Raw genomic sequence first — 15,412 nt, forward strand, 5'->3', positions numbered from 1 at the left:
GTAACTTTTTCTTCTCTACGTAATCCTCTGACAAAAAGTACCACAGTTTAGACACAAGTGAAAATGTTTTCCTTTTGTTCTGAGCTTGTCCTGTGGTTGTTTCATCATGGACATGATGGTCCTACTTCTTAACTAATGCAAAGTATGAAGTGTTTTCTCTTCACCTTCTTCACTGCATGCATGTTTTACACATACCTGTATCCTATCTTGCCTGAGGTGTCTCTTCTTCAGGATGGAGAATTTTGTCTGTTTACTTGATCCTCATGAAGAAGTCATGGTATATCTTCAGCCACCTTTGTTGTTCTTTTTAGCACCTTTCCATTTCTGCAGTGTTGTTTTTACACAGATAGACAAGAAGGACACAATATTTGAGGTATGAATACACTGAATTTAATCCATGACATTACCTTGTTTTCTGTGTAGTTTATTTCTAATATTGTGTCTGCTAGTTTGACCGCCACTGACCATTGGATTTGCCATCCTAGAGAATTTTTTAGCTTCAAAACCCTTTCCTAAGAGTTAACAACTGGTTCCATAAGAGCCTCTGCCAATAGTGTATAAAGTTAGAAATGTAATCCCCCAAGTACCTCACAGAATTTTTGCTGACAGTGAATTTCATCTGCCATTTTTTAAATGTTCAGTCAATGTCATGAGACCCTTCAGTTATACTACCTTCAATAACCAGCAAATTTTGTTACTTTCGTCTCTACAGCTTTTAGAGACTATTTCTGAACTTTTGGAGCATCCAGTGATACCACTGGGATTTTGCTAATGGCAAAAAGGATCTAGATAGATTGGAGCATTGGGCAATGATTAATGGGATGAAAATTAACAAGTCCAAATGCTGGATTCTGCACCTGGGACAGAGTAACGCCGGGCACAAGTATAAACTGGGAGAGGAGTGGCTGGAGAGCAGCCCTGAGGAAAGGGATCTGGCGGTGCTGGTCGACAGCAGGCTCAATAGGAGTCAGCAGTGTGCCCCGGCAGCCATGAGGGCAAACCTCATCCTGGGGTGCATCAAACACAGCATAACCACCCGGGCAAAGGAGGTGATTACCCTGCTGTATTCAGCACTGCTGCGGCCTCACCTTGAGTACTGTGTGCAGTTCTGGGCCCCACAATTTAAGGAGGATGTGAAGGCCCTGGAACGCATCCAGAGGAGGGCAACAAAGCTGGTGAAAGGGCTGGAAGGCATGTCCTGTGAGGAGCGGCTGAGGACTTTGGGTTTGTCTACTTTGGAGAAAAGGAGGCTGAGGGGCGACCTCATGGCTCTCTACAGCTTCCTGAGGAGGGGAAGGGGAGAGGGAGGTGCTGAGCTCTTCTCCCTGGTGTCCAGTGACAGGAGGTGTGGGAATGGTTCAAAGCTGTGCCAGGGGAGGTTTAGACTAGACAGTAGGAAGCATTTCTTTACTGAGAGGGTGGTCAAACACTGGAACAGGCTTCCTAGAGAGGTGGTCAATGCCCCAAGCCTGTCAGTGTTTGAGAGGCATTTGGACAATGCCTTTAATAACATGCTTTAGCTTTAGTCAGGCAGTTGGATCAGATGATTGCTGTAGGTCTCTTCCAACTGAAATATTCTATTCTATTCTATTCTATTCTATTCTATTCTATTCTATTCTATTCTATTCTATTCTATTCTATTCTATTCTATTCTATTCATTGAGAAAACTGACCATTTATCCCTACTTTTTGTTTCCTGTTTTTCAGCCTCATATCAGTTCTGGTGAGGAGCTCATATTCTGTCCTGTAGTCCTCTTTAGTCACCTTTGGTGAGGGAACTTTCTAAAAGCCTTTTGGAAGACCCAGTGAACTGTGCAATCTGCCTCCATTTTTCCCATATGCTCAGTGACTGCCTCAAAGAAATTTAAGAGATTTGTAAGGCAGGGTTTTTTCAGCACAAACCTCATCAGCTTTATCTCCTTACATTGTTACAGGTATTGTATGTGTCTAACAGTCTCTCCCTTTTATAACTCTAACAGTTTGTCTGGCATGAACACTGAATCCACACATGCAGTCAGTTTAAGAAAGAACTACCACTAATCTTTCCCTCAGATGAAGCTAGGGCTTTCTCTTCAGCTTCAGAAGGAGGCACATGCTACATGCACACCCACCTCCACTTCTGTAGGTCATCAGCTGGAGGCTTACTGATGCTGCCCTTTATGTCTTTTTACACTTGTGGGTTAGGCTGACCACTTCTACACAAGATCAGCAGGACACACAGCCTTAATGGTGGTATAGGCAGTAATATTTACTTGTCCCGTTCACACGCTGTTAGGCTGACACCCAATGCATTTGAACACATTTCTGATATAGAGTGGAGGTAGGAAGACCTCAGTGAAATCTAGGGCTGATGGTCAGACTCTATGGTCACAACAGACCCAGGCATTACAGACCTTTATAACCAGTAGTTGCTATCTTGTCTCCTGCTTTCATAACAAGAAACCCTAATTGTCACCAGGGTCCTGAATTTTCCTGAACACCTTCAAATGAAATAGCTTTCTTTGGTTCTAGGTTATTTCTCAAACATTACTTTCTAATGCTGTCAATTGTTAAAGAAAGACTGGAAACAGCATAGATGGGCAGCAAAGAAGCTTTTAGTAGGAGCTTTTCTTCAAAAACTTGTTTCTATGTGAATGGTAATCAAGAAAAAAAAAAGTTTGTGCATGAAATCCTGCTACTTCCTTACCTTTGAGACCTGCATTTTCAAAAAGTTGATGGCAGGGGACTGTACGTTTTCTTTTGCTGCTACTCCAGCCTGATCCCTCTGCGGTGGTGACCTCTACACTTATTTTGCCTTTCAATGTCTTAAAATTTAGTTTTCTGTGCAGTCATTCACACTGAACCCTGAAAAGAAGATACATATATATTTATAGCAATAAAAGAGAAAGAATTTCTTGACTGTTAAGGGCTTCTGATATTTTATTAGCCAAGTCTACCTTCACCCTCACACTTGCGGGTCTCCCTGTGGTAGCTCTGAGCTCTGCTGATCTTATAGACAAATGATGGAAGCATCTGACTTAGAGCCTTTTAGAATCAAAGATTGAGAGGGAAAAGACCTGCTAGGTCATTTTGTCCATCCCCTGCCAATACAGGATCATGACCTACTGTACAATAACTTTACTAATGTTTTGCCAAGTCTCAATTTAAACGCATCAAATGATGGGGATTATACCACTTTCTTTGGGACAATATATCCCTGTTGCTTCATATTCTCTATGAAGAATTGTTGTTATATTCTACTCAATATTCTTAATATCACCATAATTACAAGGATAACTTATGTTCTTCTTGTAATAATTGTTTTTTTCTTGCTGTTTATATTTTTCGTATATATCATGTTAAAAGCACTGTATTTGTCACGTAATTCTTTCCAGCTTTCTTCATAACTCAGCTCCTAAGTACCTTATCAATTTTTGCTGTTTAGCTTCATTTAATTTCCTTCCACTTTATTCATCTTTCTGGCATAGGCTGCTCAAGAAGGTATGTATTGTTCATTAGATTATTCTAGGTGTGATTCTCAGATGTTAATGTTCTACATCAGGCTTTTGCCTGAGTCATAATGTGATGTGTCTGGATATGTAATTCCAAATCTCCCAGGTGTCCCCCTTTATAGCTGCATGCAGCTCTCTGACCAGTTCTCATTCTTGTCTTTTATTGCACCAATACACCTTTTACACACTGCTGAAATTCTATTTTAGAGAATCATCCTTTCAGTTCTCAAGTAAGCCTCCTTGTTCATTATCTTCGTCATTTAATATTCTAACTCATCCTACTTATTTCCCTATGTCCTTCTGTAAAATGTAAAACTTTTTTTTTTTCAGAATTTCTGTATCTTATGTTTTACTCAAACTGGAAATAAATAAAAAAAATTTTGCCAGACTTTGAGTTACATAAACTGTATTATATTTTTGAAAATCAATTTAATGTTTTCTGGAGCCGCAAAGACTAAACTGCTATAAATATAAATATACATTTATTGCTTGGCATTGCTACAGATTGGAGTTAAGGTTCTTTGGATAAACTTACTGGATATTTCCAAACCAGTATATATTTACCTTTCATTTAAACATAACCTTCATGCAAAATTCTTATGAGATTTTTTTACTCTTAAATAACTCATACATACTTTTAATATTAACACAACTTTCAAATTTTTTTGTTTCCATTGGAACTCTTTGACTTGTTGGTCTGACTTGAAAATTTTTAAAACCTCAAACTATCAAGAAAAATAAAAATATGAAAAGATATTCCATGATTTTTTTTTGGTGCTACTTCTTGATCAGTTCTGAAGAACGCAGCATGGGAAGAGGCAAATTTTATTTTAAATGACTGCAGAAATTAAGTAGGATTAACTTTGTTTAGTTATTTGTAAGCTATTGTGCAAATCATATAAGTTAAGTTGGATTTCCATTTCAAAATATTAATTTGACTTACTTTTTACATGTTGAATTGCAAAATTGTTGAGATAAATGAAACTTTTATAAATGGAAATATACATGAAGTTTCTGTATGTCTTTTATACAGAACATTTGTATATGTGACTGTCCTCCTCCTCCCCCATTAATATAACTAAGGGGTCATAAGTATGCATTCCTTAATAAACACAGATTCCTTCACTGTCAAAAGTTGCTCCAGGCAAAAAGTTGGCAAGCAAAGAGTTAACAAAAAGGTCAATGAAATGTGAAGAAATCTGGTCCTCAATGTGTACAAAAATAATATTTGTGGGTTTAGATGTCTTTTATGTTTCTATTGCTCAAAAATAGATTTTTTTTTCCGTTGAACATTTTCAGCCTTCCATTGACTGAAATAGAGGACTGCCTTAGGGCATTTTTGAAGGGGAAAACTAAAAGGAAAATTACTAAATTCCTCTGTTCAGAACTGCTGCTCTGCATATCCAGTAAATTTTTTAATACAAAGACATACCAGTCAACGGGGAGTTTTGCTTGCAAAAGGACTGCAAGATTAGGTTCTTAGTATGCAACTGTGGCCACCAAATAGGCATGATAAGACTGCAGTGACCAGGAAGGGGCAGTTACAGCCATCTTCTCAGTTTTCATATTTCAGAACTTTGCAGGTATTCACATTGGAGTAGTTTGGCCAAAACAGGAGAGAGGGCCAGTGAGGGAAGGAAGAGAAATCACTCACACTGCAGAACAGTTAGGAAGCAACACTAGCTAGTCCCATGGTTGAGGCAGCCTGGTGCTCAGATGCAAGAACAAGGTGACCTTCTGGGAACATGGGAAGACTTCAGTTTTTGCTGAGCTTTAGTATGGAGCTGACTACGCATGTACCTGCAAAGCAGGTAATTAATCCAGGCACAATGGATCAAAGGCACAAATGGTACAAAAGGACTAACCGTTTACTCTTTGTGGCTAAGGAGCAACATTAGCAGTTAGGAGATATAGCACATTTCTGTTCTTACTTTATTTTTGAATCAGCACAGATGAGTTAGCTGAACTGTTCCTCAGCTTTCTCTCTTGCTTATATCTATTAAAAGAGGCTGCTGTGAGAAGCAGTGCTGTAGTTTTTGTGATGTATTTACATCAGAGACTCAGCTGACGATGCTCTGAAAGAACAAAGACAGATCCTTGTCCTGACATTTATTCTGGACAGTCAAGCAGTGCTCTATGCAGAATTGCAGGGGTCAACATTACTGAAATAAGTTTTAGAAGTGATGTTTATTTTGTGAGTAAAAAGAAGAGGGGATGTTGGAGTGTTAAAACTTACATTTTTATTCAATTACAGTTATCCCCTCTTTAGTGCATATTAGCCAGTAAGAAATACATTGAAAAAGCCTTGATCAAAAGGAAAAATCTACAAGGCTTTCTTCTTTTCCACTGCTGGTGCTGGCACTACCAAAAATGTTATATGTAATGTTTTAAAATTTTTGTTATGTTCTTGGATATGTATTGACATCTTAGCTCATAACAGCTACTTAATGGCTATTATAGTTTAACAGGTTCATAAAATGTATTTTTAAAAAGACCATAAGCAGGAATTTGCATAACAGGGGAAGGAATTCTGTGTGTCAGAAACATATGACACATTTGAAAAGGTCCTGTTGATATACATTGAAACACTGGCTAAATTAATAAATTCCATTTTATTAGAATAGAATAGAATAGAATAGAATAGAATAGAATAGAATAGAATAGAATAGAATAGAATAGTTCAGTTGGAAGGGACCTACAATGATCATCTAGTCCAACTGCCTGACCACTTCAGGGCTGAAGGAGGTTAGTGTTTTGTTGGGTTTTTTTTTTTGCGTTCAATCTGGAGAGGGACATGAATGGCATCATGAAGGGTTTCTACAGGTAAATCAACAGCAAAATGCAGACTAAGGAAAAAGCAAAATCATGCCTGACCAACCTGATAGGCTTCTACCGCAAGATGACATGCTCAGTAGACAAGGGGAGATCAGTGGATGTTGTTTAGCTTGACTTTAATAAGGCTTTTGAAGCTGTTTCCTATAGCATCATCATAGACAAACTGATGAATTATTGACTAGACAGTAGATGGTGAAGTAAATTGAAAATTGGCTGAATTGCTGAGCTCCAAGTGTTGGGATCAACATGACAAAGACTATCTGGAGACCAGTAACTAGTGGTGTCCCTCAGGGGTCAATACCAGGTCCAATATTGCTTAAAATCTACATTCATAACCTAGATGATGGGGCAGAGTGCAAGTTTGCAGACAACAGAGAATCAGGAGGACTGGTTGCTATACCACATGATTGTGCTGCTCTTCAGAGGGACAATATAGAGAAATGGGGTGACGGGAATCTCAAATGGAAATGCCAAGTTCTGCACCTGGGGAGGAATAACTGCATGTACTAGTGCAGGCTGACGCTGCTGGGAAGCAGCTTTGCAGAGTAGGCCCTGGCGGTCCTGGCGGACCACGAGCCAGCAACGCACCTTTTCAATAAGGAAGTCCAACAGCTTCTTCTTGGGTGCATCAGCAACCTGCAAGTTAAGGTGTGATCCGTCCCCTCTCCTCAGCACTGGGGAGGCTACAGCTGGAGTGCTGGGTCCAGTCCTGGGCTGCCTGGGATGCGAGGGACATGGATGTACTGGAGCCAGTCCAGCAAAGGGCCACAAAGATGCTGAAGGGCTTGGAGCATGTGAGTTAAGTGGAGAGGGTGAGAGGGCTAGCTTTGTTCAGCCTGGAGAAGAGAAGGGTCAGGAGGATCTTCTTCAGGTGTATAAATACCTGAAGCAGGGAGTAAAAAAGGTGGAGCCAGGCTCTTCTGAGTGGTGCCCAATGACAGGCCAAGCGGCAATAGGCACAAACTGAAATGTGGGGAATTTCAATTCCTCAATAAGAAAAAGCTTTTTTTACTGTGAGAGTGGTCAAATGCTGGAATAGGTTGCTTGGGCAGGTTCTCAAATCTTTGTCCTTGGAGATATTAAAAACACAACACGGCCCTGAGCCACGTGCTGTGGCTGACCCTGCTTTGAGCAGGGCAGTTGGACTAGATGATCCCCAGAGGTGCTTTCCAACTTCACCCATGATGGGAGTCTGTGGTTCAGACAGTTCATCGTAATATACTCTGCTGTGGTCATTAGAGATTTTGGAAAAAAATCTTTACTCCTCTTTTTTTTTTTTTTTCCAGAGAAAATCACATCATCAATAAGCAAAAGGCGGCTCACACCATGGTGTACCACTTCCCTCGTTTTGCTTTCTGTTTATCTGATAGTGCTTTCTGCCAGGGCCTGAGCCAAGGAACAGGAGATCTAATGTCTCATGCTGTTCATATTACAAAAAATGCTTACGCTGCAGTGAATTAGTGATGGTGTTCAAGCCTCATTGTGTTTCCTAGAGGCAAAGGCAGTATACACCAGTATAAATGTGCTTTTATTTTAAAGGGTTGAAGGCTGATCCTACAAACCCTTTCTAGCATTAATAATTCTGATACAAAGTTTTCTTCCCTAGAGCTATTCACTCTTGAAAGCGTTACTCTTCACAGGAACCAATCCTTGTGTTGTATGCGGCAGTTTAGAAACTGGACTGTGAAAATATTTCTTCTTCTAAACATAGAATGATAATGTGGATGGATGTTAGCAATGCAGTTCCTCCAGCAAACAGGAATGGTTACTGCATACAGAATCAGTTTTACCTTCATTACTTTTCAAGAGGTTACTTAAATATATATTGTATCTGCTATAGAGCAAGTAGGAAACAGAATGTGGAAAAATGAAGGCTTCTCATATCAATCGTGGTCCCTTTTTTTTTTTTAAACTGGCAGTTGTTCCTATTTTCAAGTGTTTGTTTCTACTTTAATGAGGATACCAACTTTCATCCAGTGAGATGTGTGGGTCACTTTGTTAGCGCACTTGCACACACCAAGGCAATACACCAGCTGGAAATTTTGACTTTTAGCTGAATTATTTTTCCCCAGCAAATGGTTTTCCTTTTGACATATTTTAATGTACTTGCACACTGAGAGGAAGAGTGGGTGAACAGAAAACAGACTGTTTTATTAACCCAGCAGTCACCTTTGAGATTCATACATGTCCACTTTTTTCTCGCCTTTGTACCTAATCCCAAGAGACAGGTACCTGGCTTCCCTTGGAATAACAAAGTCGGTCACAAACCTCCAAACATGATTGTTAACTGAATGCCAACTGTTTCTTCTCATCTTTTTTTTTTTTTTCCAGTAGTATGTTAGGGATTGTGTCCTTATGGGTGCCCTATAACCATAACACTAATTTGGTTTTATATTTAAGGATTTTTTTTTTTTTTTTCAGTAGTAGAGGTACATTGTGCAAGAAATTAAATTGCTGCTTCTATTTTGTGTGTGTGTTTTATAGTGATTTTTTCAGCTCTGCTAATAGTGGAAAGGGAAGAAATAAAGCAATGCTGCAGGCGCTGACTGGACTACAGTTTCAGCTCAGAGGAAAGCTACAGGATCAAGAGTGGACAGACAAGCACCCTCGAGAAGAAGCCCATGCACATTATTCACAGTGTCATATGCCAGTTTCACAGTATCCTGGGTTCAATGGATTTTTTCCAGTGGGAACACACTTTTCATCAGACAAAGCTCCAGCAATCTCAGAGGTACCTATATTATCAACAGATATTTATGAAGCAGATTTCTGAATGCTGTGTTATCTGCAGAAAGCTATTATTAATTGTAACATAATTAGCTCATTTTGAAGTGCACCTAAATGAAATCCAGGAGGGAGGTGAGGGGTGAAGCTGTTGGAATTAACATGTTCTAAAAAATATCTAGGGCTCAAGCAAGCAAATGTTGGGGTATTAACTAACTAGGTCTTGTCCCCATGCTGCCTCAAAACATGCTCCTTGGATCATCAATCTTAGGATTAACTCTCTCATGATCTAGGGCTGACAACTTACACTCCATCTTCCCTTTGGATAGTGGAATGTCTCTGGAGTTTTCTTTCCACGCCATATTTCCAGGCAGCAGACAGGCTGAGGTCCAGCCAGTGGGGAGCGGGAACAGGGCCCAGCGACTCCATGTTTGCTCCCTCGTCCCATGGCGGAGCCGGCAGCTTCTCATGACATGGGGAGAGAGGATGCTGTCTCCTGGTAAATCTGTGTCTGGCAGATGTGTTTTTGGCATCAGCCATTTGGCAATACATTTTTTTTCAGGGGCTGCTCTTGACAGCCTGAGCTGGTCCTGGACTGTGGTCTGGTCTCCCAGCTCCAAGGATGAGCGATGGGGAAGTGGTTTGGTACAGTGGCCATGGTGTCAGGGGCAATATTGCACAGGCTGCCCGCTGCTCGGCCTCAGCAGGGTGTGCACAGGGGTGCAGAGCTGCTGCGCGTCAGCCACGTCATCTTTTGCGAGCTGTGTGTTACAGAATGGGTGCTTAAAAACCAGCACTGAACAGATCAGATGATGCCACCATATTTCTCTCTATTTGAATGAGAAGTAACTGTGGTATTTCAGATACCACATGGTGGCAGCTGTTGATAAAGGCTGATACTAGTTTGGTTTTCATTTTTAAAACTGAGGAATGATTAATTGCAGTGAGTGGAGGAGCCAGGTAGCCATTTCAGAGATGTTACATGAGGAATGTTCTGATAGCTTTGTATCTGATGCAGTGACCCCTTTTTTTTTTTTTTTTCCATTTAGCAGTGAGAAGGAAAACAAAGAGATAAGTAGAGATTCAGCTACTATTCAAACTCTGAATCCAACAATGAATATTTTAAGCTTTTCTTTGACTGCTAGTAAACTTACCCTCCAGTTCTTGCCACTCCCTTTCTCTTCTGGGCTCCCTCCACTCTCCTGTTCTTCCACTGTAGCCTGAGGAAAAGAAGTTTAAGAAAACTAGTAAAGTTTTTATTTATTCCTTACAGCTTTTCTGCCCCTGTGGGCATTTGTCTGCCTGTCTGGCTAATGTACTGTAATGAATCTGCTCTCTGCCATACACACACGTATTGTTCTATCAATCAGTGAGAGGAAATGCTGAGTATGGTGAGCGCTAACAAGCATTCAGAGGGGTCAGTACACCAGTGCACTACAGTGGCATGCTACTTTCCCTACAGGCTGCTTTAATTGGAGGAACATAAATGAGGCGGCGTGTGGCTGGCACCATGTCTTCTTGCCAATCTCCCTGCTTTGGCAAACTGACCCTCTCTGCTTCAACTTTCAGGGCAGCGCTAACCCTCCTCTGGCTCCTGCTGGAAGGCAAGTCTCTCAACCCCTTTGGAGTCTCTGGGTTAACTGGGGCAGAAGGAACTGCTGGAGGAGCTCACTTGCAGAGGCTAGCGGGTGATCAAAGTGTTCTGGAGAGCCTGTGGGGATAGCACTTCTTTGCAAGCTGGAAATCACAAGGAAAAGAGAAGTGGGGAAAGGTGGAGAAAAAGTAAGAAGGAGGCTGCAGAAAAGTAAAGCAAGGAGGGGATAGGAGAGAGAAATGGTGAAAGAAATAGGAGATAGCGAAACTGGAAGGACTGAGGAAAAATGGCGAGAAACCAAATAATAGGAGAGAAAAAAAAATTAAGAAGTAATGACAAAAAAGATGTGGAAAGTCTTATATTACTGGAGAGAAATACTAGAAGTAGGAAAAAAAAGTAGAGACAACTGAAAATATTCTTGTGCAGAAGTCAGGACAGACAGAAAGCAATACCTCCAAAGGTCTTAAAGAGGATCAGGTCACCAGAGGAATTTTTCAAAGGCAGGTTTCAGGTTATAAACAAGAAATCATGCCCAATCCATAATTAAGTAGCAGTGTTTTAAGTTATATTCCTATAGACAGGTTGACCTCTAGACATGACTTCTTTTCACCCATTTGTGGACTGCCAGCATACCATTAAGGACTGACTGTCATTGCTCTGTAGCAAGACTTACGATTGAGTAAATTTTCTACCAGAGGCTTCACAGCAAAGCCAATCTGTCCTTTGTTGGCTCTCTGCAAAGTGAAAAGGGATCCATTGGGAAGAATAGAGGAGTTATAAATCTCTGAGCAGTTATAAAGTCTAAGGTGGGAACTTGGGGTTAACAGCATCTAAGGACAAACCATTATACCTTTCTGAAAGTCTCACATTTTCTTTGCATACACAGTTTTGGTGTTGATAGGTGTAGCACGTTTGCATGGCAGTCAAATGATAAAAAATCTTAAAGCAGTATTTCATTGCCCCAAGCAAGCGCTAATGAGGAATCCATCTTGAGTGAAGATTTACCATAAAATACCATTGAGAACATTGTTTTTGATATCAAGGATTTGGAAAGGTAGCAAGAAAGAGTTAGTTCGGTATTTTAGAAAAGCAGTAGCAAAGGCCTAAGAAAAGGAGTTCAAAGTCTGGGGCCTCATGCTGAGGCCTCTTTTTGTGACACAAAACCTGGATCCAGATTAATTTCTGTGTTGATCAAGGAGAGTCACCTATACTCTCCAGGAAGGCAGGTTAACCTATAGAAATACCAGAGACAGTAAAGGAGCTACCGGATTTTCTCCTGCAGTATTTGTAAGCCCTATAAACTAAGAAACTTTGGCTTTAGGAAACATGTGGATTGGAGATTTTGAAAGAAAATCCAGAGGAAAGTAGGATGTCATTTGCGACTCAGAAAGTGTAACTTCTGCTCTTGAATGAATGCCTGATGAATTGAAGGGCAATGTGTAGTGAGAAATGCCATCCTTCAGTCAGTGGGCAAAGGCCAGGTTCTTACTCTCCGTGTTCACATCCTGCTGCCCTTTTCTCAGGAGTGTTCCAGTATCTTAGTCAAAGTTCAGCTTAGATAATGACTAGGAGCACCCTTTGAAGGAAAATTTATTTTCTTTAGGAATGGCTTTTATCAGGTATTAGTTTTGGTGGAAATTTTAGTGTCTTTTATTCTTCAAGCAATCAATCAAAGCAAGCTAATAATTTAGCATTTCAGGTTGCCACTTATCTGCTTCCCTCTCTGTCCTTTAATGGATACATTTGAGTGGAGGTTAAATCATTTGATTAATATGTATATTCCTTCTCCAGTCCCTCTCTTCTCCATGGCATGCCTCCATTGTCAGTGATAGACTGCGTGTTCGGAAGTTCAGGATTGTGCATGTCCTTTGTGAAGACCATTGGCAACTTTTAGGTGAAAAGAATGATATTATATTGTAGTAATTATCATTGCTAAAAACAGAAATAATCCTTAAAATACAAACATTCAAACCAAGATATATTCCCCGGTGAGACGGTGTTGTGACTGGAAGAACTCTTCTGTTATGGCAGTATTTTAAAAGAGTTAACAGGTTATTCATCATAAATAGCAAAAGAATGGCTGATATGGGACTTGCTTAACAAAGAATGAAAGAAATATAATGTGGCTTATGGAAAATGGATTTTGTCAAACTAACTTTGTACATGTTTTGATCTGATTTCAAGTTCCATTGATAGAGGTAAGATTGTTAATATAATATAGTCAGAATTCTTCAAGGTATTTGATTAGTACCCATGGCAAATTAACTTTCTATGCAATAATTGGATTAATAAACTGAATAACTGACAGATGTGAAAATGGATTTGGAAATGGGGCATCATTGCTGATTTTGACGTAGTCCTTTGGAGTAGCAGAAGAATGAGTTCTTGTTCTTGGCCCAGTGTTACATACATACATTATCAACTACTGAAAACAGTTTACATGTGTAAGTGACTTCTTTGCTGAAGGAGTGGAAAAGAGTGCAGAAAAATGCCACTGGCATAGAATACAGTGGGCTTTTCAAACTGTCAAACTGTGTGCACAACTAAATAATGTGTATTTTGATGAGAAGTACAAAAACTGCACCTCCAGAAAATGAAAAGCTCTCTTAGGCCATAACAAGATGGGGGACTTTATTCTGGGAACCTGTAACTTTGTCAAAGAGTCAGAGACCTTGATCAACTGGAAACGAGCTGCCAGAGCAGCATTGCAGCAAAATAATTAATCAAATTAGTATACCTAAAAATGTAAATAAATAAATAATCCTTGAATAGGACTAGGGATACTGGCTTACTTTTGTATTTGGGCCTGGCCTGACCATTACGGGATGCTGTGTCAATTCAGACCTCCCCAGATCCAGTAGGAAACTGGTAAGAAGGTAAGGCCTAGACAAAGAGTCCAGCAAATTATTAAAGTATAAAAAGATCTAAATTATCATGAAAGATTTGGGGAGGACCATCTGTTTAACTAGTGTAAAATGAAGTTTAAAGGCAGCCTGCAGAAAATCCACCAGCAGCTGTAGAGATACCAAAACTTTGAGAACAGGCTCTCCAATATACACAGCAAAGGTATGCAGGGGACAGTGGCTGGAAGCTGAAGCTGGAGTCCCTGAATAAGAAGCATCTTTTCACCTGATTTCAGGCACCTACAAGGTAGGTATTTGATAAATACTTTCCCATAGCTCCCAGTGAGGCCAGAGTGATGCTTGCCTGCATATACTGGGAAAAGCTTTGCATAAGGGTCTGTCTCTTAACCAGTTTAAAATCCCCACCCTACTATGATCTTCTGTATGAGTGGCTAGGGAGAATAATACTATTGCAGTGGGACACTGAGGAAGCTTGGAGGTAAGCTTCTCACAAACATGTCTATAAATGGCTACATTTATTTTGGAAATAGTTGTTTTAAAGCTGCTGGGGTTTAATTTTAATACTTACTCTTTTAGAACCTTTCTGCAGGCAAATTTTATATTTAAAAACAGAACAGGTCCGGTCCAGACATTGCTAGGAGGGAAGTCATGGCTTTTGCAAAGTATTCTGAAAGTCACAAATATCTGTTATACTTAAAAGTCCTGTGCTGCCTGCCTTATATTTCTCATGTAGGGAGTCTTGTTTACCCAGTGGCTGCTACACTGACATCTTTCCGGCTCCTTTTCTGATGTCCTCTGTTGGTTGCAGTCACTCCCACATTTCATTCAACAATGCAAACACTTCCTAAAGCCGATTTGGTTTTTAGTGGGTAGGCACATAATTTGATAGTTTTTTGACATATTAGGAGACAGTATGAAAGGGAGAACAGAATGGTAGTGTCTTACTACTCCCACAAAAATACATCATTTGAAAGCATGAAGATGCACTATATATCCAAGAAGATCCTTTTTGGATCCAGGTATATACCTCATTTGCCTCTGCAGGCTCTGTAATACCATCTTAGGGCTTTGCTCCAGGCCACAACTCCTGTGTAAACGACATATTAGCAGCACACAGGAACATAAGAATACTTAAGCTAGAATAGATCAGCCATCCATATACCTCAATAATCTGTTTCAGAATGCCTTCCCTGGGATCTCCCATATCTCTGAAACAAGTGTCTAAATCTGAACTAGATATCCCAGTGACTTTTTGTAGGCAGTGGGGCAAGCAGGCCCTTTAAAGATCCAATTTATCTGACTTATCTTAGGTGCTTATTTTCAAGTAAGATGGATTGTACCCTGAAAGTGCCTTTTTTCTCCCTGCTGACTGAAAAAAAGTCTACATAATTAGCTTGAATGTAGGCACCTTCATTTTCTCATACACACAAAGTCAAATGAATTCCACCTCTATGTCTTTTGCTTCAGAGAAAGGATAGAAGTCTCGAAACTTCTTGATTCCACTTTAAAACTAGCTTATGAGCTGATGCTTGAGGGTTAAAATTTAATTTTATGTCAAATTACCACAAGTAAAATAATTGAGGTTATTATGCTTTTTAAGTCTTCCTGAACTGTTTGCTGAAGCAGTTTCTAACAGCACAGTTGTCTTTGTGTTCACTGAATTCACATGGATTTTTTCACGGAAGTAATTTGAAATACGTTACTTTTTCGTTTTATGGACTATAATGTTATTTCTTTTAATGTTGTTGTGGTTTAACCCCAGTCAGCAACTGAGCACCACAGAGCTGCTTGCTCACCCTCCCCCCACCCCACAGTGGAATGAGGGAAAGAATCGGGGGAAAAAAAAGTAAAACCCATGGGTTGAGATAAAGACAGTTTAATAGGACAACAGAGGAAGAGAATAT

General features: G+C 40.0%; 1 protein-coding gene across 2 annotated transcripts in view; it reads left to right on the forward strand.

Moving 5' to 3' along the window:
- The first annotated feature begins 8,819 nt into the window (after positions 1-8,819).
- Positions 8,820-15,412, forward strand: part of TFEC (transcription factor EC) — a 99,820-nt gene continuing 93,227 nt past the window's right edge. For both annotated transcript variants that reach the window (XM_087764876.1, XM_087764877.1), the window contains exon 1: positions 8,820-9,057. In XM_087764876.1, coding sequence (XP_087621002.1) covers positions 8,857-9,057 — 201 coding nt within the window. In that variant the 5' untranslated portion in view covers positions 8,820-8,856. The remainder of the gene's footprint in view (positions 9,058-15,412) is intronic.

This window comes from Nipponia nippon, unplaced genomic scaffold (assembly GCF_047370975.1).
Source record: "Nipponia nippon isolate SJK-2023a ecotype South Korea unplaced genomic scaffold, ASM4737097v1 scaffold_3, whole genome shotgun sequence".
NCBI lineage: Eukaryota > Metazoa > Chordata > Aves > Pelecaniformes > Threskiornithidae > Nipponia > Nipponia nippon.